General features: G+C 38.7%; 1 protein-coding gene across 6 annotated transcripts in view; it reads right to left on the bottom strand.

Annotated features, from left to right (window-relative positions):
* LOC101830868 (synaptotagmin binding cytoplasmic RNA interacting protein) overlaps window positions 1-25,757 on the bottom strand; it is a 36,728-nt gene that overhangs the window by 6,475 nt on the left and 4,496 nt on the right. For 3 of the 6 annotated variants that reach the window (XM_040739435.1, XM_040739434.1, XM_040739439.1), the window contains 7 exons: window positions 25,221-25,334; window positions 24,947-25,123; window positions 9,866-10,001; window positions 7,054-7,259; window positions 3,962-4,111; window positions 3,547-3,668; window positions 66-432 (listed from right to left, as the gene is read on the bottom strand). In XM_040739435.1, coding sequence (XP_040595369.1) covers window positions 66-432; window positions 3,547-3,668; window positions 3,962-4,111; window positions 7,054-7,259; window positions 9,866-10,001; window positions 24,947-25,123; window positions 25,221-25,334 — 1,272 coding nt within the window. Of the gene's footprint in view, window positions 433-3,546; window positions 3,669-3,961; window positions 4,112-7,053; window positions 7,260-9,865; window positions 10,002-24,946; window positions 25,124-25,220; window positions 25,335-25,757 lie in introns of all 6 variants that reach the window. The other 3 variants (XM_040739438.1, XM_040739436.1, XM_040739437.1) reach the window with 2 other exon arrangements.

The following is a 25,757-nucleotide window of genomic DNA, read 5'->3' on the forward strand; positions in this document are numbered from 1 at the left end:
TTGTACCCATCAGCTTTGCGCTTTCCTCCTACATTTCCACCGCGGCCACCCCTTGCACCACGTACCCCGCGGCCTCTTTGTTGTTGGGCACCTCCTCTCGCACCACGAGCGCCTCTTGCTGATCCAGGGCCTCCTCTCTGTGAATAACCGGCTCTACCACGGGGAGGAGCAGCCCCACGACCTCTGGATGGAGCAGCACCCCTTGCTCCTCTACCACCCCTTCCTCTAGCTCCAACTTGAAAATCTTCATAACCATAGTATGGATCTTCATATCCACCACGATAGTTATGGTAATCATAACCATAATAATCATAATAATCTTCATATCCATAATAATCTGGAGGGTATCCATAGCCACCTCTACCTCCACGCCCTCGACCTCTTGTTGGGGGGGGCATATGAGGTGGACCATAATAGTAGTAATCATCATACCTATTTAAAAAAAAAAAAAGGACAAAGATTAGTACAAATCAAATTAGTGTGTTAGCATGCAGGCATTTATTTGCAGCAACTCAACTCTTTTTTTTGTTTGTTTGTTTGGTTTTTTTTTTTTGTTTTTTCAGGACAGGGTTTCTCTGTATTGTATTTTTGGAGACTGTCCTGGAACTATCTCTGTAGACCAGGCTGGCCTCGAACTCACAGAGATCCCCTGCCTCTGCCTCCCAAGTGCTGGGATTAAAGGCGTGCGCCACCAACGCCCGGCAACTCAACTCTTTTTTAGGACTTTAATATGGAATCATTAGCACTACATAAGTTCCTGGCAGGAATAATCAGGACCAGGATAAAAGTAGACATCTCAATAATTCACAAATCTCTATTTATGAACCTTATTTATCCTTCATGATTTTAAAAGGATATAAATTCCTATGAAAAGAATTTTTACCAACTTCTTAGGCTTTGGAATTTGTCACTCTGAATTGTATCTCCTCTACCATAGACCACTTCTGATAAAAATAAATGGAAATGCCAAATAAAGGATAAGCAAATGACCAACTTTTTCTTCAGCAAGATGGCCTAAAGACAAAAAGAAAAGTTTATTGAGTATACAGTGTTCTGCCTGCATACCAGAAGAGGACAGCTGGTCTCATTATAGATGGTTGTGAGCCATCATGAGGTTGCTGGGAATTAAACTCAGGGACTCTGGAAGAGCAAGTAAACATAGAAAGCAAAGTTTGCTCCTTTAACCCTATCAAGTGACATCATGGCTATAGCGCTGTGATACAAACAAGAGAGTAACACCTGTAACAGAAATACACCCTTAAAAAGAAAACAAAAACAGAAACCACTTCATTATTCTGACATTTTCATTGCATACATAAACAGAAGAAATACAAAACTTGTTTTCTAACACTAGAGTATTTCTTACTTAATAGTATTACTTAAAACTTTTAGAAACATATTACTGACCTGAGTTCCACAATAATTCAAAAAAAAATCCCTGCAAAATAATTTACATTGTTTGTTTGTTTATTTATTTCAGGATAAGAGGGGACTGAGTATGCCGTGACTCGCATGGTAGAAGTCAAAGAATAACTTTTTGAGAGATGGTTCTGATTCCCTCCTTTCACCATGTGGATGGATACCTAGGTCAGAACTTGGTTGTCAAACTAAGCAGCTAGCAACTTACATGCTTGGTTAAAATCCAGAAATAATTTCCTTTTTTACATTCAATTCATAAAGGCACAGCCCTTCCTTAGTTCAACAATGGACACATAAAAACCACTATTCTAATACAAAAGGTTTTTGTAGAACATTAAAAATGTGTTACATTTGTTTATGCTGTGGAACATTTAATGATGCAAATATGTTGGTTGCATTAACTCTGTGAAGCTTTGTTACTTGCTTCTCTAAAACACCTGAGTTATCTAATAAAGATCTGAATGGCACACGCCTTTAGTTCCAGCACTCGGGAGGCAGAGGCAGGCACATCTGTTAGTTCGAGACCAGCCTGGTCTATAAGAGCTACTTCCAGGACAGCCTCCAAAGCCACAGAAAGTCTTCTCTAAAAACAAAAAAACAAAAAAACAAAAAAACAAAAAAACAAAAAAAAAAGCAAAAAAAAAAAATCTGAACAGCCAGTAGCAAGGCGAGAGAAAGGATAGGCGATGCTGGCAGGCAGAGAGAATAAAAACATGGAGAAATAGTCATGAAGGCACAAGAAAAGGAGGAGAGGACGAGAAAACACGGCCAGCCACAAAGAAGAAAAGCATACAAAATTAAAGTAAAAGCCCAGAGGCAAACCATAAGGGATAATTTAATAACAGTGTCTAGAAACATGTCAAACCAAGGCCAGACATCCATGAGAAAAGAAGAATAAAAGCCTCCCTGTGATTTATTTGGGAATTGGGTAGCATGGCCCTTCAAGATAAGTTCCAATTAACAGGCTTCCAGACCTTTTTTGATGAAATGGTTTTCTTCTTGTTTCTTTTCTTACAGATAAGGTTCTTCTCTGTGTACCCCTAGCTGTCCTAGAATTTGTCCTATGAACCAGGCTGGCCTGGTTTACATGCCATTGCTTTGCTTTTTACTTAAATTGTGTCAGACCAATAAAGTTTGCTTGATTGAATTTCATAACTTGAAATTTGCCTCCAACTTTATTAAGCATGCTGATTTATTTAAGACTATACAATGTTGGTCTAATTTAGATGCCTATCAAATTTCCACCCTTGTTTACCTTGACAGCACCATCTCGCTCATCAAAATGGATGAAAGCCTAATACATGTTACTGCTTTTATCAAATAACAAATACAACTTTTCTAATCCCAATCTAGAACTCAGAGACCCGTCTGCTGGGATTAAGGGTGTAAGCCAACATTGCCTGGTTTGATGGAATATAATTTTTATTCTAGCACAATGATTAGTAAATCGTCTTTTTCAGACTTTAAAAAACAACAACTAGCCAAGCACCTAATCTACTACCACTGGGAACAGTTGGTAGACTTAAGTGGATTCTACTACTATCTAGAAATGATGGGGATGTTGTCAAATGTCCTCCAATGGGGGGTGGACACTAAAATGTCAGTAACAGACAAGAGAAGCCACAGTATAAGTTATTAAGCATAGAAACACTGCCTTAAATGCCATCTCTACTCTACTTACTGTGTAACAATCATCTGTGCCTCCAGACTTTCCTCATCTTAAACTGAGTAAAAGACTGAGATGCAATGTGAATTTCAAATACATGTTATTGCTTTTATCAAACCACAAATACAACTTCTCTAATACCAAGATAGAGTAATTTGATATTTACCTCATTAATAACTAAATTAGCTTTTAAAATATGAAAGTATCATTACTTTTATTACAGAATATACCAGAGTTTGAGTATTAACACCATGAAAATACAGTTACTTTCATTATCAAACATATGATAAACAGCAAGATCCTGGTAAACATGTAGATACTTGCCATTTCTGTATTACCCAAAGTTATAAATTCAAGTTGTTTTTAAAAGGTAGTTAGTTCATAGACTTCATGTCTCAGTAAAACAAATTATACCACAATTATACATAAAATTCTCTTTAAAGTATACAAATTTTACTCACATTTGATTCTTTGCTGCTTGCCTCTGGGCTTTTCTTTCTTTCCTCTTCTGATCTGGTGGCTTAGCAAAAACAATTTCAATATTTTCTCCCTCCAAGTCTTTACCATTCATTTCTTCCATAGCCTTTAAAAAGAAAGACAGTGATCAACATAAAAGGGCTTTCAAAATAATTTTAGTTTAAAAGTTGAAAAATATTTAGCATTAGTTCTAGAAGCCTCTGTCAATTAGATAAAACATGATTGGGCTGTAAAGATCTTCCTCTTCAATATTTTTAGCTAAATTGTGAGACCAATAAAGTTTGCTTGATTGAATTTCATAACTTGAAATTTGCCTCCAACTTTATTAAGCATGCTGATTTAAGACTATACAATGTTGGTCTAATTTAGATGCCTATCAAATTTCCACCACTTGTTTACCTTGACTGCACCATCTCGTTCGTCAAAATGAATGAAAGCATAATCTTTTAGTTTCTTCACTCGTTCCAGTTTCCCAAACTGACTAAATGACTTTTCTAAAATTTCTTCTGTTACAGTATTGGCTAGGTTACGTACAAACAGCACTTTTACCTGAAATAAAAAAGCAAATTTCCTAAACATTTCCAAAAGAGTTCAGTTTCCAAAAAAAGCAACCACCACATCCTATACAGTTAACTTAAAACACAATAGGTACACATAGTTTTCAAATCGTGTGGGTAAATACCAAGGAGTGAAATTGCTGGTAAAGGAAAAAATGAGAAATAAAAGATGTTACTAAAACAAGTTCTACCATGAAAAATGTGTTCAGTTATTAACAGATAAGCAAGCTAAAGCTGAAGTATAACTACACAACCTTAAACCCCGGAATATGGGAGGCAGAAGCAGGAGGATCTCTGAGTTCCAGGACAGCCAGAGCTGTAACACAGAGAAACCCTGTGTTAAAAACAAACAAAAAACCTAGAAACTCATTGGGATTACAATACTTTAAAAAATCAAATGTGAAGATAAGAAACAAAGAAACTTTCATTCACAGAGAATGGGATGCAAAATGATACAGTCCCTGCATAAGGCAGTTCCTTACACAAAAAAAAAAAACTAAACATATTCTTACTTCATAATCACTCCCTATTTATATTTACTGGAGAGTTGAAATTTTATGTTCCTACAAAAAACTACATGCAGATGCTTCTAACAGCTTCATTCATAACTCCCCCAAATTAGAAAGAAACAAGATATCTCCCAGTATATGAATGTACAAAGCTATAAGCCCGTGAGTGGTGGTGCATGCCTTGAATTCCAGCATTCCGTCTGCTCAGGAGACAGGGCAGGGGAATCTAAAGGAATTCCAGGATAGCTAGGACTACAAGAAGAAACCCTACGGGGGATGGAGTGGGGGGGGCTATAATTCATAAAAAGAAGGCACTTAAAATGTTAGCACAACTCTGAGAAATCTGTATAGTGCATGATTCCAATCATGTGACATTCTGAAATGGTAATAGTGATGAGGGGCTATCAAGATTTGAGGGATAGAGATAATCAGACAAAGCACAGAGTTTTTTCAGGGATACTATAATGGTGATTAAGTACTGAAATTTAAACTTTAACTCTTCCCCCAAAAAAACCCATTTGTTAAATTAGGCCTGGTTGAAAGCCTGTGCTATTGTGGAAAGGTTTCAGAACTTACAGAAGTTGGGCCTAATGTAAATTATATGTACCCATGAAAGTACAGTAGCACTCAAGACCCTCTTCTTTCCTTTTTAGCTTCCTAACTAAGAAATTTCTTTCACAATGTTATATCCATGGCATACTATACTATTTATTATACAATGCTATAAGTCCAAACAATGGTGGCCAAGCAACCATGGACTGAAATCTGCGAAGTTACAAACTCCAACTTTTCTACCTTGTACATCAATTATTTATAATGTTCTAACACATCATTTTGGACTTGGCAAAAACCCACTAAGTACATGAAATATGAACTTCAACACAAGATATGTATGTATGTATTATTTATTCTTATTTTATGTATGAGTGTTTTGTTTGCATGTATATCAATCTGTACAACATTTGCATGCATTGTCTTTGGAGACCAGAAGAGTGCACCCCAGAAGAGATGGCTGTGAGCCACCGTGTGGGTGCCGGGCCTCAAACCCAGGTACTCTGAGAGAGCAGACAATGCTTTAAACTGCTCAGCCATCTGTCCAGTCCTAAGCTATGTGTATTTCTACAATGTTCAATACTTGCTCATTTTAAGAAATAGAGCATATTGATAGTAGAGAAGGGTAGGAGGTATTGGAAAGTAACGTACAGGAAACTATCTGGAAGTAAAACCTAATGCCCATTTAAAGGATAAATTATACACTATATGCCTAAATATTTTAGTAATTTCAAAATAAAAAATGCACGACAGTTATGTAGAGAGTGATAGGACACCTTTAATCACCAGAATCTATTATTCCAATTAAGAAAAAAATTATTTCCTATAAGATATGAATCCCATGCTCTCTAGTACAGCCTTTCACAACACGGGTGATCAAAATTAAAGACTGCTGCGGGGCGTTGGTGGTGCACACCTTTAATCCCAGCACTCAGGAGGCAGAGGCAAGTGGATCTCTATGAGTTCGAGGCCAGCCTGGTCTACAGAGCAGCCTCCAAAACAATACAGAGAAACCCTGTCTCAAACCACCCCCCCCCAAAATTAAAGACTGCTTTTGAAATATTGAAAAAACTGCTTAAAATATTAGTAAGATGCTAGGAGCTGGCTCAGCAATTAAGAGCACTGCCTGCTCTTCCAAAGATCCTGAGATGATGCCTCACAACCATCCATAATGGAGCCCTCTTCTGGTCTGCTGGCATGCATGCTGACAGAACTCTATATACATAATAAAATTAAATAAAAAATAAAAAGTTTGCTAACCCTGTGTTCAATTTCCAGGAACATCTAACTCCCTCCTCCCTAGTTGTATCATCCTGAAAACTTCTCAAAATACAAGCATTTAATAGCAGTCAGTATTCCTAATAGTTCACACTGTCCTCTACAGATTTAAGCAAACATGACCTTTTTTTTTTAAACTGTTAAAGGAATTCCCAAAAGACAAGACAGAATATCCAAACTGCACTGAAGAGTTACATCAAGAGTTAATTTCATAGGATATACTCAACTGGTTTTTTTTCCTTTGGGGGGGGATGTATGACACACGAAACAATACCCAAACATTATAAAGAAATAAAGCAGTTCTGTAAGGGTCAGTATATAATTCACATTTATTTGGTTTTTTGCTTTTTAGGGGGTAAGACTTATAAACAAGTAAATTAATTACATCACCCTCAAATATTCAAAAGTGCTCTAGACTCTACACAGTAAGTGTCTATAAAGACATTTCCCATACACTCACATTTCTTAGTGTATAACTAACCGCTTAGTTTACTTTCAAAAACATTTAAAACAATGCATACAATTCATTTACTAAGTTTTTTCTCATCCTCCTCTTATTAACTCAATAAAAATTGTTTTGCTTTACTGTAATTACCTTTGCCATAACTTCAGGATCAGGATCTTCTATGGGATCAGCCCATTCAACAGTTCCAACATTTCCCCAGACTTTGACTTTACCACTCATTAACCTACGCCTTGCCTGTGCAGCTGTTTTGTGATCTTCATATTCAAGAAAGCAAAAGCCTCTATTTTTTTTCTTGTCATCGGGTTGGTGATATAAAATGACATCTGTGAGACCCTCTGTAATTAAACAAACATCCCAGAAAAGTAGGTTAAGTAGCAATAGCTTTGTTTTATTTAGATACTATTTAAATAAAACATGAAAAACAATCTTATTTGTCAAGCTAGACATTTTTACTAACAGAAATTACTTTAAAAAGAATCAAAAGCCAGGTGGTGGTAGCGTATGCCTTTAATCCCAGCAGAGGCAGGCAGATGTCTGTGAGTTCAAGGTCAGCCTGCTCTCCAGGACAGCCAGGGCTGGTACAGAGAAACCCTATCTCTTTAAAAACAAAAACAAAAGAGACATACTCTCAAAAAAAAAAAAATCCCATTACTTTCCCAAATCAAGCCAAGCCTACCCTAGTTTTCTAAGCCCAGAAAACCCAACAAAAGCAAACCAGCCATGAGGACTATTTTGATTCCACTAAATGTATGAGGCAAATAAAATTCATCCTATCATCTAGAAAAATGCCTTGACTTTGTCAAACATGATTAAATTAATTCATTGCATTAAAATTCTATTTGGGAGACTGGAGAGATGACCCAGAGGTTAAGAGCATAGACTGCTCTTTCAGAGGTCCTGAGTTCAATTCCCAGCAACCACATGGTGACTAACAACCACCTGTAATGAGATGTGGTGCCCTCTTCTGACCTGCAGGGATACATGCAGACAGAATACTGCATACATGATAAATAAATAAACAAACAAACAAATAAATAAATCTTTAAAATTCTATTTGGGAGGGAGTAGTCATGTGAAGAACCTTGGTCTTCAGCATAAGTAAGAATCTTACCTACGTATGAGCTACATCCACCACCCTTACCTTTTCTGTTTTTTTGGCTTGGTTTGGTTTGATTTGGTTGGTTTTTCGAGACAGGGTTTCTCTGTGTAGCTTTGGAGCCTATCCTGGCACTCTCTGTGTAGTCCACGCTGGCCTGGAACTCACAGAGATCTGCCTGCCTTTGCCTCCTGAGTGCTGGGATTGAAGGAGTGCACCACCTATGCCTGGCTACTTTTTCTGTTTACGAATACAAATTTTCTCATGTCTAAAATTCGTTTTCAGCTCTCAAATATCAAAGGAAAGTAGTAAATACTATTAATGCAGAACACTTTTCTAAGTTCCTACAGACTGTTAACAGAATAATTTTCTGAACACCGTAGGCAGATGAATGATTTTAAAATATACCATGTTAACAATGTCTCTACTTTTTTTTTTTTTTTTTTTTTTTTTTTTTGGTTTTTCGAGACAGGGTTCCTCTGTGGCTTTTGGAGGCTGTCCTGGAACTCGCTTGGTAGTCCAGGCTTGTCTCGAACTCACAGAGATCCTCCTGCCTCTGCCTCCCGAGTGCTGGGATTAAAGGCGTGCGCCACCAACGCCCGGCCAACAATGTCTCTACTTTTAACACTTGTTCCTTAAACATAGGTGAAAAGGCCTCATTCATATCTAAGAATTAAAGATCACTAGGGGGCTGGAGAGATGGCTCAGTGAGTGGTTAAAAGCACTGACTGTTCCTCCAGAGGACCAGGGTCCAATTCCCAGCAGCCACATAGCACCTCACAACTGCCTGTAACTCTGGTTCCAGGACTCTTAAAATCTCACAGACATACATGCAGGCAAATAATTAAACTAAAGTATGGAAATAAACACTAAACAAGGAAGAGATGAGAAATAAATGCAAAGCAAGGAAGGGATGGATGTACAACAGTTTGATAGACTGAATTCAAATTGCAGATGTATTTCCATGTTTAGTTTTGTCTTAAGTGTGTTTTAAGACAAGGTCTCATGGAGCACAGACTGGCCTCCAATTCACTTGTTGAACTTCTTCCCTCCTCCTGCCAAGCACTGCAATGACAAGTGGGTATGTACCAACACCAGGTGTTAAGGTAATCAAACCTAAGGCTTTGTAAATGCTAGATCCCAAACCCTATATATTCCTAAATTAGCTTAACTGCCAGGAAATAAATTCCCAAAACCTCTATATACACTTATTTTCTTTAAATCTGTTTCTATGTATGAAAGTGTTTCCTTGTGTATGTCTATGCTCTAGTGCCCAGAGGCCAGAGAAGTGTGTCAAGTCACTAAAACTGATGGTTGAGAACTACCAAGTGGGTGCTAAGAATCTTAACTCCGGTCTCCTGAGGATGCCAATACTCTTAACTGCCAAGCCACCTCTCCAATTCAATGTTTGCTCATCAAGCCACCTTACACACAGGCTTTTTCTTTGTATCCCTGGCTGCATAGAACTCAAGAGATCTGCCTGTCTCTGCTTCCTGAGTCCTGGGATTAAAGGTGTTCACCATCACCATCTGGCCTGCTTATCTTTTTGTTTCGAGACAGGGATTCTCTATGTATCTGTAGGGCTTGTCCTGGAACTCACACTGTAGACCTTGATCTCAGAGTTCCACCTACCTCTGATCCCCCAAGTGCTGGGATTAAAGGCATACACCACCACTGCCTGGCTGGCCTGTTTATCTTAGTAATAAGGTTACCTGCCTAATAAAGCTGAGGTAAAAATTCTTAGTGAACAAATAGTTTGTAATGTTTAGAACACTTGGCAAAACATTTAGTCTCTCTGTTACTGAGAGAATAAATTGTAACTCCAGACAATTAAGTCCAACTTACCTGTCACTTTACTAAATTCTTCAAGAATCTGTTCCTTGGTTTTACTCTTAGGAATAGAGCCCACAAAAAGCCTATTGTTGGCAACTGAGATGCAGACACCAATGTGCTTTCCGGAACGAATTTCATGATTATTATACTGAAAGAGGAAAAAAAGATTATATATCATATTTTAAAATTATTTCATGATATATTCATTGTAGAAGATTCCCAATCATATACAAAGATAAAACAATAAAAAAACTTTAATACTTTGTATCAAGTATTTTCAATTTTAAAAAAAAAGCTTCCTTTCTCTTGTAAGAGGAGATGCATATAAAAAAGGTGAAATATTAGGAATATAGAGAGAAAAAGATGCCAGGTGATGGTGGTGCACGCCTTTAATTCCAGGGCTCGGGAGGCAGAGTCAGGAAGATCTCTGAGTTCCAGACCAATCTGGTCTACAGATCGAGTTCCAGGATGGGCTCTGAAGCCACAGGGAAACCCTGTCTCGAAAAACAAAACAGAGAGAGAGACAGAGAGAGACAGAGAGAGACAGAGACAGAGAGAGAGAGAGACAGAGACAGAGACAGAGACAGAGACAGAGAGAGACAGAGAGAGACAGAGAGAGACAGAGAGAGACAGAGAGACAAGGTGGGATAAAAAGAAACAGGAGTGAACATGAATAAGTTACATTATATGAATGTATGGAAATGCCATAATGAAGTTTGTTTTCAATTTACACACAATAGTAAAGTTAGTTTTAACATAATTCCTATTTTAGGAGAAGTAACAATCTGAAATAAGGTTTTACCTTTTTAAAAAAAGCTCATGATTTTAATGTCAGTTTTTGAATCCTGTAAGTGTAGGATCCTTCAAATTAGAATCTGTTCTGCAGCAGTTTTTATTTAAAACTGACGATTCCACAGTAGTATTTTAAATCTCTAAAAATCATTCTTCCATTCAGTTGTTCAAAATCATGGAAATCTCATACAAGATGATCAAGTTTCTTGCCTCCAAGGTAACCATAACATATATATACTTTCTCATTCCCACATCCTCTTGTCACAAGTTTCAATAAAGAATATAAAAATATAATACAAGATGTAGGCATAAACATGGGCTCTTTTTTATTCTAAATTTAGTTAGGTATAAAGATGAGCTCTTTTTTATTCTAAATTTAGTCTCATTCTGTCCCCTCCATTTCATTTTCACCAAATATACAAGAAAAATCAAAGGAAAAAAACTTTTTTCCTTAAAAAAAAAAGGTAGACTGCCAACTATAAAACTAAAATAAAAAGTGAATGTGATATTCAAGTAACCATGTACTATAAAATAGTGATGTAAGGAAGAACACTTCAAAACACATTCTTATCAAGTGACAATATATCAATCTTACTATTTACAAAGTGGTTTTTTTTTCCCCTATTTGTTTTGACACAGGGTCTCTCCAGTATGCCTGCCTATTCTGGAACTCACTCTGTAGACCGCTTGGCCTCAAGCTCAAAATATGCACCTATCTCTACCATCTGAGTGCTGGGATTACGGCATACACCATCATAGCTGGGTCAAACTGATATCTTAAAAGTTTCCAACTTGGCCGGGCGGTGGTGGCGCACGCCTTTAATCCCAGCACTCCAGAGGCAGAGGCAGGCGGATCTCTGTGAGTTCGAGGCCGGGCTGGAACGACAGCCTCCAAAACAATACAGAGAAACCCTGTCTCGTAAAAAAAAAAAAATTTTTCCAACTTGTCTGGGAACAATGGTTTTTATGAATTGTAGTTCATAAATTTTGGATAAAAATGTTCATTTAAAAAGTTCCCAATTTTTTATGCTGTTAGCAATGATAATGGCAGGACTAATTATTTTGGTTTTTTGAGACAGGGTTTCTCTGTGTAGCCTTGACTGTCCTGGAACTCTGTAGACCAGGATGACCTTGAACTCACAAAAATCCATCTGTCTCTGCCTCCCAAAGTGCTAGTATTAAAAGTGTGCACCACCACCACACATACTTGACCTCAAGATCTACTTTGTTCACAAATGGAATTATATAAAGAATCAGCATGAGTTCTAGTCTTGCAATACAGGAGTTATCTGGTATAACAGGATATCCATAATTAAGAGTATACACCTCCTTACCTTGTTCATCTCCAGGTTCACACACTTTATCTACAGTTTACAATTTTCATGCCTTCTTTTTTGATCAAGCCAATTAGAGGTTTATATTTAACTCTCAATATTCATACCAAACATAGGAGTTTTGAAATTGCAATTTTTGCCTATTTTGTCTCAAAGCTGGAGAGATGTCTGAGCAGTTAAGAACACTTGTTACTCTTCCAGAGGGCACAGGTTAGAGTCCCAATACCTACACAATGACTCACAGTCATTTGTAACTCCAGTGCCCTCTTCAGGACTTCGAAGGTGCCAGTTAACATAAATGGCAGACACACGTGATTCACATACATAGTAGGCAAATGCAAACATACAGAGACACAGACACATTGAAATTTTAAAATTTGAGGCTGACAAACTTATTTCCTCATATAGCATTTACATTCGAGACAGGGTTTCTCTGTGGCTTTGGAGGCTGTCCTGGAACTAGCTCTTGTAGACCAGGCTGGCCTCGAACTCACAGAGATCCGCCTGCCTCTGCCTCCCAAGTGCTGGGATTTAGCATTTACATTCTTATTTACAGCTTATTCTTTAAGACCAAAACCTTCTTTTGATATAGGGTTTCTCTGTGAAGGTCTGGCTATCCTAGAACTCTGTGTAAAAGCCTGCTGTAAACTAAAAACAAAACAAAAAAAAAAACCTCTTGTTTTCTAAAAAAGAATGTTGGGTGGTTGAATTATTATTGCAGGAGACTATGAGTAATGTCTTATTTTCCAAGTAGCTAAGATAATCTAAATTGTATTTTTGCGTGAAGTCTGAACCCAATATTCACATAATCTAGCATTAAAGAGCCAGCCTTAGTAATATTAACAACTGCTTTCAATTTGGTCATCTTGTCTGTAACTCTTAAAAACTGATCTAAACAAAGTATCAGGAATAAAATGGAAAAATACAAAATGTTTAACAGAGCTTCTGATTCATATTCTCATTTCTATTGTCTCTCTCCAAAGAAAAGAAGATATTTACTCAAATACTAATTTAGGCCAAGTGTGAGAACATGCCTTTACTTCCAGCACTCCAGAAGGCAGGTGAACTCTATTAAGTTTTGAAGCATGCTGGGTCTACACAGTGAGCTCCAGACCAGTCAGAGCAACATAGTGAGACCCTTTATCAAAAGCAAAGCAAACAAAGAGAGGAAAAGACTAACTTAAAAAATCTTGAAAAAATAAAATTATTACTGAAAGGAACCAAAATCCTTAGAAGAAAACTAGGAGAAACAAGACAAAATATAAATTCCATCAAGGCAACAGTAATTAGAAATTCTAGGGCTGTTCTCCACAGGCAGAACAGGCAGATCTCTGTGAGTTGTAGGTCAGCCGGGTCTACATAATGAGTTCCAGGATAGCCAAGGCTATGGAGAGATGCTCTGTCTCCAAAATAAAAAGAAAAAAAAAAATTGAAGCTGCCTATCTGTAAAGAAGCAAACACTTCTTCAGTCACCAAGACTACAGTACTTTTTCTTTTTCCCCTTGATTTTCAAGACAGGGTTTCTCTGTATAAAAAGCTCTGGCTACCCTGGAACCAATCTCATGTAGACCAAGCTGGCCTCGGAGAGATCCGCCTGCCTCTGCCTCTCCCAAGTCTGGGATTAAAGGCCTGTGCCACTTCTGCCCAGCTACAGTGCTAAGTAATTAGTATTTCTACCATTATCTACAGAAAAGCTATGTCCTTGGTTCTATACCACCATCATATGCCTGGATCAACACAGAGTAAAAATAAAAGGTTTGAAGAATGACAAATTTAGCCAGGCGATAGTGGCGCACGCCTTTAGTCCCAGCACTTAGGAGGCAAAGGCATGCAGATCTCTGTGAGTTCGAGACCAGCCTGTGAGTTATTAAATAAAACTGTAACCTTCTCACCCATATCTGACTAAACAAGAAGCTAAGTGCAGTGATGTACACCTGTAATCCTAGCCCTTGGAAGGCTGAGGCAGGAGATCAGTGTGGACAGACTACAAAGCACAGAAGGGAAGGTAGAAGACTAGGAAAGTTTAAAGAATGCCAACCTCATCTCTGACTGAACAACCCTGAGTCAAAGGGAAAGAGTAGAAACAACCTGATTTTTATGAGAAGTTCTAATTTAATATGATAAGCCCTAACTTTTGAGACACTGAAACTTAGGTAGTTAGGGTTTTCCAGCGTAGCATGATGGTATGAAGAACAAAATATGAGGTCTTTTATACTTAGCAAAATGGATTCCCAAAAAGGTTTAAGAAAAAAAAATCAATGTAAATAAGGTGACCAAGAACAAAATAAAGTAATTCTGACCAATAATCAGAGTATATACAGAGATGGCTCAGGAGATAAAGTGTTTGCCATCCAAGAATAAGGCCCAGAGACCCCATACTCAGAAGCCATGTAACATCAACACAGTAGAATTGTAATACCAGCGCATCTTACAGAGATGGGAATCCCTGTAAATTACTGACCAGCTAACATACATAGCAGCAAAGAACAAAGAAACCCTTGTCTCAAACAGGACTAACCAACACCTAAGGCTGTTCTCTGACCACTCTGAGAGCACTGTGGCACTCTCTAGCTCTCTCTCTCTGAGCCCTGTACACACTCATATATGTAAGACAAAACTCTCTAGTAACCACCTGCACATACTCTCATTCAGACACAAGAGAAAACACACCTGATTTTTAGTAATCTCAGATTTTAATTATTATTCAGAAGTGAATAGTCAGACATAACTCATCTGAAAGCCACTACATACTATAAGGCTGTTTTATTTTAAAACATTTCATTAGAAAGTTTTCTCTATACTGAGACAAAAAAAAAACTCTCCTTAAAAATTCCACAATTAAATCTGCATAATATACAGGTATATATAATACCTGCATATAATATACCTACACATAATGCTCAGGACTTAAGTTCATTATGTTTGACTAATCATTCTATTCCAATAATGGCAAGCAAAACTACCTACCTCCAAGAAGCCAGCACTCTCAAGTATCACTTCAAAGTGTCATCTACAATATAATATTGGTAAATACAGACTGAGATTGAGGAGGCTACTAATAATTAATCCACGCATAGACACATACACCTCTGCTATACATAGTCTAGCTTATTTGACAGTCACAGCATATTACTTACATTAGTTATACAAAGATTTGAGTATAACTTGTGAACTCTCTTGCCCAGGCTATCAAATGTTTCAGACCCTGATTTTCTCGTCCAAAGTACAATCTCTTTTCTTCAAAATCTTTGACCTTATTGCTGTAATCCCTCTTCTGGCCTTTGTTCTTTTCATTTAAGCATTTTCCATTATTCAACCATTTATGTCATGCCACCCACTCCAAGGTTCAAGAAAGCACTGCAGTTTTATAAACAACTACCTTCTGGCATTTGTTACTGACGCTTTATCTTCTACTTATTTCCATAAAATTCTGTTACAACGAGCCATATTTTCTTCACTGTGTTACTCAAGTCTTTCTCAGGCTTTCACTACCAACCCTAACCCAAGCAAATCCTTTTACTCATTAGCTTGCACTTCAATTGTACATAACCTCTCCTGTCCACACAAACTCTCCAAATTCGCTACTATTGTAAAAATCAGCATCTAGTAAATACTGTCATGCTAACATTTATCTCAATTGCTTACATTTCTCTCATATACACTACAGGATATAAACACATGTGACATTGAGGTCGAAAGGGAGAAAAGCAGGAGACAGAGGGGAAGTAGTAAGAATGAACAAGGTACTATATGCTGAAATTTAATAATAGAAATTACATAGACCCAAAAGAATTTAGTTAAGTCCACATGTTAAACACAATTAAATATTTTCTACATTGCTGGTAAAATATTTCATGGATTTTGCCAGCTACACTGATTAAAATTATAATACATATCATGACTGTTTAAGAAAGGGTCCCGTAACAGCCCAATCTGGCTTCACACTCATGGCAAGAACCTTAGCTTCTTGCATGCTGCATTATACACCAGACACAACACAAGGATAAGATATGTGGTTTTGGTGTCTAAAACCCCAGCACTAAGAGGCTGACACAAAACCCTCTCCCAAAAATCAATACTAATAAAAATTTCACTGGCAATATGCAAGTACAAATCTCATCTATCAGTGTTAACACCGGTACTACTAAGCAGAGTATTTTTTCACCAGGATATTTGTACTGTGAAGAACTACTATGGACCATGCAGCCACTATCCACTCACTCCAATTCAGTAGCAGCACAAAACACCAGCAAATATATATACTTGCCTATCCTGTTCTCTTTCCTGTTGTTTTTTTTTTTTTTTTTTTTTTTTGGTTTCTAGGTTTTGCTTTTAGGTTGTGGATGGGGGTGGGGGTATGTACATGTGTTTCGGCTGTTTATATGCTCAGTAACCCCAGAAGTCAGAAAAAGGTCTTGAGATCTCTTGGAACTGGAGTTATAGATGGCAGTGAGCTACTATGTAGGTGCTATGAATGGAACCCAGATCCTCTGTAAGTGCAACAAGTACTCTTAACAGCTGGGCAATCTATCCAGTCCTTCCCCCCCTTTTTTGTGGCTTTTTGTTGTTTGCTTTCTAAAGATAAGGTCTCACATATATAAGGCTGGCTTCAAACTTGTTAGGTAGACGTGGATGACCTCTAACTTCAATTCCTCCTGCCTTTTCTTTCCCAGTGCTAGGATTATAGGTGTGCATCACATACATGGTTTGTGTGTTGTCTTGGATCAAATCCAAACCTTTATGATTCTAGGAAAGCACTCTACCTTCAGAGTTACATCCCCAAGCCCCCCCACTTTTTTTTTTTTTTGGACAATCCAAATACTGTACTTCTAAGCATCTCATACAGTGAAAATACCATCACCCATTAATCTACAGTCCTACAATTGAACATTGCAACACACTTAAAAATTACTTCAACCGGGCGTTGGTGGCGCACGCCTTTAATCCCAGCACTCGGGAGGCAGAGACAGGCGGATCTTTGTGAGTTCGAGACCAGCCTGGTCTACAAGAACTAGTTCCAGGACAGCCTCCAAAGCCACAGAGAAACCCTGTCTCGAAAAAAACCAAAAAAAAAATTTTTTTTACTTCAACTGGAGGCTAGAAAATCATCAAGCATTCTGGTGTAAGGAATGATAACACTAATTGGGTTATTTAACCAGCAGCTACATATTGATACTATTTTAACTGAAGTAGTTTACAAAGTCAGGGCAGAGGCACCCAGTTCCAGGCCAGACAGGACACTATCTCAGGAAGGGGGGGAGGGAAGGAGGGAGGGAGGGAGGGATGGAGGGAGGAAGGGAGGGATGGAGGGAGGAAGGGAGGGAGGGAGGGGGAGGGAGGAAAGGAAGGAAGGAAGGAAGGAAGGAAGGAAGGAAGGAAGGAAGGAAGGGAAGGAAGGAAGGAAGGAAGGAAGGAAGGAAGGAAGGAAGGAAGGAAGGAAGGAAGGAAGGATTGATTGATTCTCTAAAAACCCATATGCCATGTCAGGTACTATATAAACTTCTATCATCTAGATCGGCATTGGTGGCTCACACCTTTAATCCCAGCACTAAGGAGGCAGAGGCAGGCGGATCTCTGTGCGTTTAAGACCAAGCCTGGTCTACAGAGTGAGTTGCAGGACAACCTTCAAAGCAATACAGAGAAACCCTGTCTCGGAAGAAAGAAAAACTATCCATTCATCCATCCATGCAAACAGTTCTGGAAATAAAGATACTATCTGAGATCCTCTATGCTACCTAAATACACAAACACACAATTCACTTAACTAGGTACTAAGTATGGTACCTTAATGTACTATCTATTTAAATTTCTTCTATGTCTGGAAGGCATCCCATATAAAGAAACCTAGTATCACACTAAAGCTACGCTAGTAAACAACATGGCCTCACGTATCATCCACTCAGCCTCTTTACTGAATCAGGTAAACTGACTTTTAAATTAATTTCCCTATACTCAAATATTAGTGCAGCTCTCAGATTTGTGCAGTGGATGGTGGTTCCCACAGAAACTTAAAACAGAATGTAAGGATAAATGTCAATTGAGTACTCAATCACAAATGGGACCTATATCAAGAAGGCACAGAAAGTCAAGCAGGAAAGAGCAAAGTGTCTTCTAGATGTGATGAGACTACTAGCCCCCACTTCTAACTGAGCACATAGGGGCAGTTAAAGGCTTTTGAGCTTTATTTAAGGGTACAGTCGCTGGTCTGTTTACCACACTCCAGTGGATGGCCCCCTCACCCAGAAGCATATGGGCAACACAAACTGGACTCAGTGGGTTATTTTTTTTAATTTAAAAAGCTAGCAGGGAGCCGGGCGTTGGTGGTGCACGCCTTTAATCCCAGCACTCGGGAGGCAGAGGCAGGTGAATCCCTGTGAGTTCGAGACCAGCCTGGTCTACAAGAGCTAGTTCCAGGACAGGCTCCAAAACAATACAGAGAAACCCTGCCTCAAAAAAAAAAAACAAAAAACAAAAGACAAACAAACAAACAAACAAAAAAAGCTAGCAGGGTGGGGAGGGGGGGAAATCCCACATCTTTAATCCCAGCACTCAGGAGGCATAGGCAGGCAGATGTCTGTGAGTTCTTGAGACCAGCCTAGTCTGCAAGAGCTAGTTCCAGGACAGCCAAAGCTACAGAGAAACCCTTTCTCGAAAAACAAAAGAAAAAAGCTAGGCTGTGGTAGGATATGCCTTTGATCTCAGCACTTGGGAGACAGAGGCAAGTGGGGACATTGGAGAGAGGGATCCGAGAGGTACGAATGGAGCTGGGAGCAATGTGAATATGATCAAAATACACTGAATTTTTAAAACAAATAGTACATATATACTGTCTTTTAAGACATGGTTTCTCTGTGTAGCCCTGGCTGTCCTGGAACTTAAGAGTCCTTCCTGCCTCTTCCAACCAAGTGTTGTAAAGGTGTGCCACTACACCCACATTTGAAAAGAAACCTTAAGTTTTTCTAACCTTGTGACTTTTCTTAGGCTATCAACAATTAACCCAGTTTTACAGAAAAATCTATAATGGTTTCTGATTTTTTTTTTTTTTTTGGAGACATGGTGTCACACTATAGAGATGTCTGCCTCTCCTCCCAAACACTATAATTAAAAGTATCTGCCACCGCCGGGCGTTGGTGGCGCACGCCTTTAATCCCAGCACTCGGGAGGCAGAGGCAGAGGGATCTCTGTGAGTTCGAGGCCAGCCTGGTCTACAGAGCGAGTTCCAGGACAGCCTCCAAAGCCACAGAGAAACCCTGTCTCGAAAAACCAAAAAAAAAAAAAAAGTATCTGCCACCATGCCCGGCTTTCAACAGTTTTTATCCAAAGGAAATAAACCACTATAATTTTTTTTCTACTATCCAAACACCTTAACCTAAAATATTTTTTTTTTTTTTTGGTTTTACGAGACAGGGTTTCTGTTTTGGAGGCTGTTGGTCCAGCCTGGCCTCGAACTCACAGGTTCCCCCTGCCTCTGCCCGCCCCCCCAGTGCTGGGATTAAAGGCGTACACCACCAACGCCCGGCACCTAAAATATTTCTTAAGACACAACAGGGAAGGAAAAAGTGTCTTTTTTTTTTTTCCCTTGGTTTTTCAAGACAGGGTTTCTCTGTGTAGTTTTGGAGGCTGTCCTGGCACTCGCTCTGTAGACCAGGCTGGCCTCGAACTCTCAGAGATCCGCCTGTCTCTGCCTCCCGAGTGCTGGGATTAAAGGCATGCGCCACGAAGTGTCTCAAAAATCTATGAACTCAGAAGAGGTTCTAAATGTTTGGTATGTATAAATAGAATGACATGTCAATTACATAAAAATTCACATGGATCAGTTGTAACTCAAATAGAACCTCAAAATATGACGCAAATCAGGATAATTTCTAAATTTATGTTCTACTGAGAAATTACTTAGGAAAAGCATGCTAATTTCCAGGCACAAGGTAGCAGAAAATATCTAAGTCAATTTCAATTTTGTATTTTCATGTTTCAATCTTTTCATTCCCTCCAAAATCTAATTGTTTTCATCTTCTCCTAAATCGTATGCACAATAACGAATCCCTTTTTAAGGAGCTAGGGAAATGACTCCAGTTAAGAATACCAGCTGCAGCCGGGCGGTGGTGGCGCACGCCTTTAATCCCAGCACTCGGGAGGCAGAGGCAGGCGGATCTCTGTGAGTTCGAGGCCAGCCTGGTCTACAAAGTGAGTTCCAGGACAGCATCCAAAGCCACAGAGAAACCCTGTCTCGAAAAACCAAAAAAAAAAAAAAAAAAAAAAAAAAAAGAATACCAGCTGCACCGGGCGTTGGTGGCACAAGCCTTTAATCCCAGCACTCGGGAGGCAGAGGCAGGTGGATCTCTGTGAGTTCAAGGCCAGTCTGGTCTACAGAGCAAGTTCCAGGGCAGCCTTCAAAAAAATACAGAGAAACCCTGTCTCAAGGGAATAAAAATAAAAACTACATAAATGATAACTATTTTGGATTGTATTTTTTAAACCACAGAAGTTTTCTAAACCATCTCAGTCTGTTTACTGGTACCCAAAAGTCATGTTAATAGTGAATTGTATGTTGTCACTATTTAATGCTTCTTGAATTCTAGAAATGAGAGTCTGATAGCAAAAATATAGTCTACAGTAATGAAAAGCTGACCTAGCAATTAACAGCACTGCTGCTTTTGCAGATGGCCAAGGTTCAGTTACCAGCACCCACAGGGTATTTCTCAGCTACCTTTAACTCCAGTTTCACAAGATCAATGCCCTCTTCTGACTACCTCTGGCAACAAGCAAACACAAACCCACATGCATTCATGCAAGCCAAACACTCATACATATAAATTTTTTTGGAAACTTTGACATTAATGCCAACTTAATACATTTTACCCCAAGAGGTTAGGTCTGATATCAACTGCTTAAAATTCTCTACCAGCTTTTCTTTAGTAAGATGGCTCTTTATCTTTATCATTTACATTACTCCAACTTTAAAAAGCTTTTGGCTTTTATTGATTTTTAGGGGGCTAAAGAAATGGCTCAGTCATTAAGAGCATCAACTGCTCTTCAAGATGACCCAAGGTTCGACTCCCAGCACCCACCTGGCAGCTCTCAATCCTCTGTTAACTCCAGTTCCAGGGATCCAACACCCTCTTCTGGACTCGACAGGCACCAGGCACACAAGTGGTATAGATTTACATGCAGGAAAAACACCCATACATGTAAAAAGAAAAACTTTTTAAGCTACTTTATTGCTATCTAGCAAAAATGGTGTTATTTAATACCCCAAGCAAATGATTCTTTACTGTGTATGTACCCACGTATATACTGGTCATGCAAGCTAGTTGATACTGGGTGTCTTCCCTTACCAATTCCCATTTTAAGACTGGGTTTCTCAGTGAACCTGGATCAAGTTCACATCCCCCAGTGCTTGGGTTACACAAATTTATCACAAAGCCTGTCTTTTATATGAGTGCTTAGTATCTGAACTCCCATCTCCAAGCTTGCATAGCAGGCACTAAGTCACTGAGTCATCTCCCTAGCCCCAAGGAGATGATTTCTAAAGCTTCAGAAAGTCCTTCATTTCACCTCAACTGATGAAACTTAACTTTTGATAGCTCAAGGGTGACCAGACTACGAAAGAATGGCTCCCAAAAGAACTATATCATATTCCCTCTGAAAGAGAAGCATTCTTTTAAGGAAAAAGTTAGCTATTATTCTTAAAAAATATCTAAATTCCTGAACTCTCTTTAAAGAAATCAAGAAACATACTTTCCTAATGTTAAGCCTACATATTCAATTACACACATCAGCAAAAATTCAAGCAATAGAGAACTGTAAAATAATCTAATTTTCCCCCTTGAGGTCTGTCTAAAATGATGGTGAGCATACCATTCTGAAAATCAGAAAGATACAGTGTACAAAAGATTTTTCCATTTCAACCCAGTCATGGTCCTTGTGAGGTTAAGATCCAGAAGAATCCAAATACAAGGTTTTCCTTGACTACAGCAAATTCAAGGCCATCCTTTGGCTACAAAAAAAAACCCTATTAAAAAAAAAAGGAGTGCCGGACATTGGTGGCTCAGGCATTTAATGCCAGCACTCAGGAGGCAGAGGCAGGCAGATCTCTGAGTTCAAGGCCAGCCTGGTCAACAGAGCCAGTTTCAAGAGCAACCTTTAAAAGCAATACAGAGAAACGTTGTCTCAAAAGGAAGAAAAAAAAAAAAAAAAGAAAAGAAAAGAGGGGAGTCAAATTTGGGGCATTTCAGGATATGCCAGCAAATTAAAGACTATGCAGTTAAGTGCAGCAGTGATATAACCAGGCTGCCTCCATGAAAGAGAATATAGGTCCAATACAAGAAAACCTGGTGAAGCCAGGCGGTGGTGGTGCACGCCTTTATTCCCAGCACTCCTGAGGCAGAGGCAGGCGGATCTCTGTGAGTTCGACGCCGGGCTGGACCGACAGCCTCCAAAACAATACAGAGAAACCCTGTCTCGAAAACCCCCCAAAAAAAACCTGGTGAAAACCTATGGCTGGGCGTTCACAGGCAGGCCCAAAGAAGCCAGCTGATCTTTTGCTTAGTAAACATTTATTTAAAGTGTCTTCTAAACATTTGTGGGGTTTTTTTTTCACTTTTATGTGTGACTGTGTTGCAGGCATCCCAGAAGATGGTGCTGGACTGTTAAAGCTGGAGTACAGGAGACTATGAGCCACTTCATGTGGGTACTAGGAACTAAACTGTGGTTCCTAAGCCATCTCTTCAGGCCACCTACTAGTGATGCTCTCAGTCTTAAGCATAGAAACCAGCTGCAAAGGATGATGTGCGATGCAGAGACTCGTAACTAGTCAAAGGGACTACTGATTGCTTAGCCCTAAATGTATCAACTACTTTATTTATCCCAAGGCTCATCAAGCTGTGCAGAATTGGGAATAGAAAGACTGTCAGAGTTAAAAAAATGGGAGGAGTGCTATGAAGCATGAACTTCTAGATATAACATATGCTTTGTATTCATAGATACACAGGAGCTAAAGGTACGTTTAGCTTAAGGATTAGAGAGGACCTCAGGAGGCCCAGTTTTCCCTGAGATACACTTGAAAGTTAACAGCTATATGAGAGGGGAAGTCATTTTCTTCAGTGGTGTAACCACTACAAAGTTTTCCAGAAAACAGTCTCCTCCTCATGCTCATACTAGTTTAGAACAACAGTATCAGCAAGAGAAGGAAGGGTATGAGAAGGTAATGATCAAGGAGGTAAATGATTAATATCTTATATACAAGTATGAAATTGTCAACATTTTAAAAAATGACTGTAAATATCCCAAATTAAAAAAAAAAAAAAAAAAACATGGTGGTGCATGCCTTTAATCACAGCGCTATTGAGGCAAAAACAGATAGATCTGAGTCCCAGAGCTACAGTGAGACCCAGTCTTAAAAATAAATAAATAAACTCAGAAATTTGAAGGACTTCTAATTCAAATTATCCTGCTTATCCTCTTTAAGAATTTACAGGAGAAATCAGCCTGAAGATTTTATATTTGTTTAGAATCCACAAAATAACCTAATATAACAAGTACCTCTCATACTCAGTTGTCTACAGATATTATAGACATGTGGAGAAAGAGGCAAGAGTTTGAAACCAGCCTGGCCTACAATTAAGTTTTAAGTAGGCCAAAGCTACACAGCTGAAAAGAACATATATCCCTTAAGTTTTAACTAACCCCTGGCTTTTAAACTTTTTTTTTTGCACCTGGCGTTGGTGGCACACGCCTTTAATCCCAGCACTCAGGCAGCAAAAGCAGGCGGGTCTCTGTGAGTTCAAAGTCAGCCTGGTCTACAGAGTGAGCTCCAGGACAGGCTCCAAACCAATACAGAGAAACCCTGTCTCAAAAAACCAAAAACATAAACTTTTTTGCAAATTTTTTAGAAAATATTAATTACATTATTTCCCCCTCCCCTTTATCCCTGCAACTGCCCCCATGTGCCATTTCTCAAGTTAATGGTCTTTAATTATTGTTGTTGCTGGTGGTAACATGGGTGTATGTGTGTATACACTATTGATTTTCTCACCACCCTACCAGGCTGGTCTCAATCATGGTAATCCTTGTGCCTCAAGTACATTCAGACATAAGCCACACCTTACTCAATCTTTTTGATTTGTAGAATTTAATAAAAATGTTACATAAACCATTAATTTTTTACCATTTTTAGAGTACAAAAACAATTAGGTTCTCACCTAATATCTGGTTTTTAAATCAAATATTCCCATTCACAACAAAATCCTTTATATAGTTACCAGATATTATCATCCTGGTGTGTTATTCGTTGGTTGGTTGAGATAAGGTGCAGCCTTGACTGTCCTGGAATCACTCTGTAGGTCAGAGTGACCTCACACTCAAAGATCCCCCTACCTCTACCTCCTGAGTGCTGGGAATAAAGGCATGCACTACCACAACCCAACTGACTATTTCTTGATTCTGTTTTATTTAAATGTATGGATGCTTGGCCTATGCATACATAATGTTTGTATACCACATGCATGCCTGGTGCCACCAAAAGAAGGCATTAGATCCCCAGGAACTAGAGTTACAGATGGTTTTGGGCTGCTCTGTGGGTGCTCAGAGTTGAATAAGGGGTCTCTGGAAGAACAGCCCGTGCTTCTAACAGCTGAGCCATTTCTTCAGCCCTCTTTTGTGAATTTCTGGTAAAGGGAAAAATATGGTTCCAGGTTTAGGAAAAACATTTGTGAGCCACATCACAAACCTTTAAACTTAAAAGACGTATAGAAAGACAGATGTTTCAGTAATCAACTAGGAATTGTATAAAACCATCTTAACAGATCCTGAATCTTATCTATTATCCCTACTATAACATTTTCTTAGGAAGAGTAAAAAGCACACTGCCTCTGCAGCACTTCAAAAACTGTCTAATAAAGCACATAAGGAAACCTGACATTAAGGATAGAAAACATAAAGACTAATAAAGGGGAGGGGCACAACTTACCAGTTTAACAGCCTCTTGTGCTGCTTCTTTTGTACAAAAAGTGACAAACGCATAACCTCTGTTGAGACCAGTAAGTGGATCCATCATTAAACGAAGATCCCATATAGGTCCAGCTTTCTCAAATAATGGAACAAGCTCATCCTCAAATAGATCTCTGGGGATCTTCCCCACAAATATCTGTAAATTAATATAAATTCACAATGATGCAGAATTCTTTAGGAAATCAGATAACTTACTTTTACTACAAATAATACAAGTTTTTAAGTTTGTTTACCTCAGTGCCAACAGAAGGCTGCTGACCTGAATAAATGGAATCTGGAGGTGGTCCCCCATACTTCCTCTGTCCGGTAGTCACATCAAGTGTATAGCCTGTTCTATCCAAGAGTGCCTTGAAAAGTCCAAATATTATTAATGCTTCATTCGCATGATCACACACATAGTTAGAAATTAATCAATAGTAGTCAGTTAACAGCCAATCCTATTCAAATCTGTTCAATTATCTTAGCAACATCCCTCCATACAAATGTGTATGGTCTGTACTAGAATATTCCCTTTTATATATACTTAATTTCAGGATCCTGCAAATATTAGTTTTTAGTGTCCAATTAATTACTGAGCAATAGAAACTAAAATCAGGACTGGAGAAATGGCTCGGTGGTTAAGAGCACTGACTGCTCTTCCAAAGGACCCTGGTTCAATTCCCAGTACCCACATGGCAGCTAACAATTGTCTATAACTCCAGAATCCAACACCCTTACACAGGCAAAATCTCAAAAAAAAAATAGTAATAACATAAAATAAATGTTAAAAA

This window comes from Mesocricetus auratus, unplaced genomic scaffold (genome assembly GCF_017639785.1).
Source record: "Mesocricetus auratus isolate SY011 unplaced genomic scaffold, BCM_Maur_2.0 Super-Scaffold_100691, whole genome shotgun sequence".
In the NCBI taxonomy this organism is placed as follows: domain Eukaryota; kingdom Metazoa; phylum Chordata; class Mammalia; order Rodentia; family Cricetidae; genus Mesocricetus; species Mesocricetus auratus.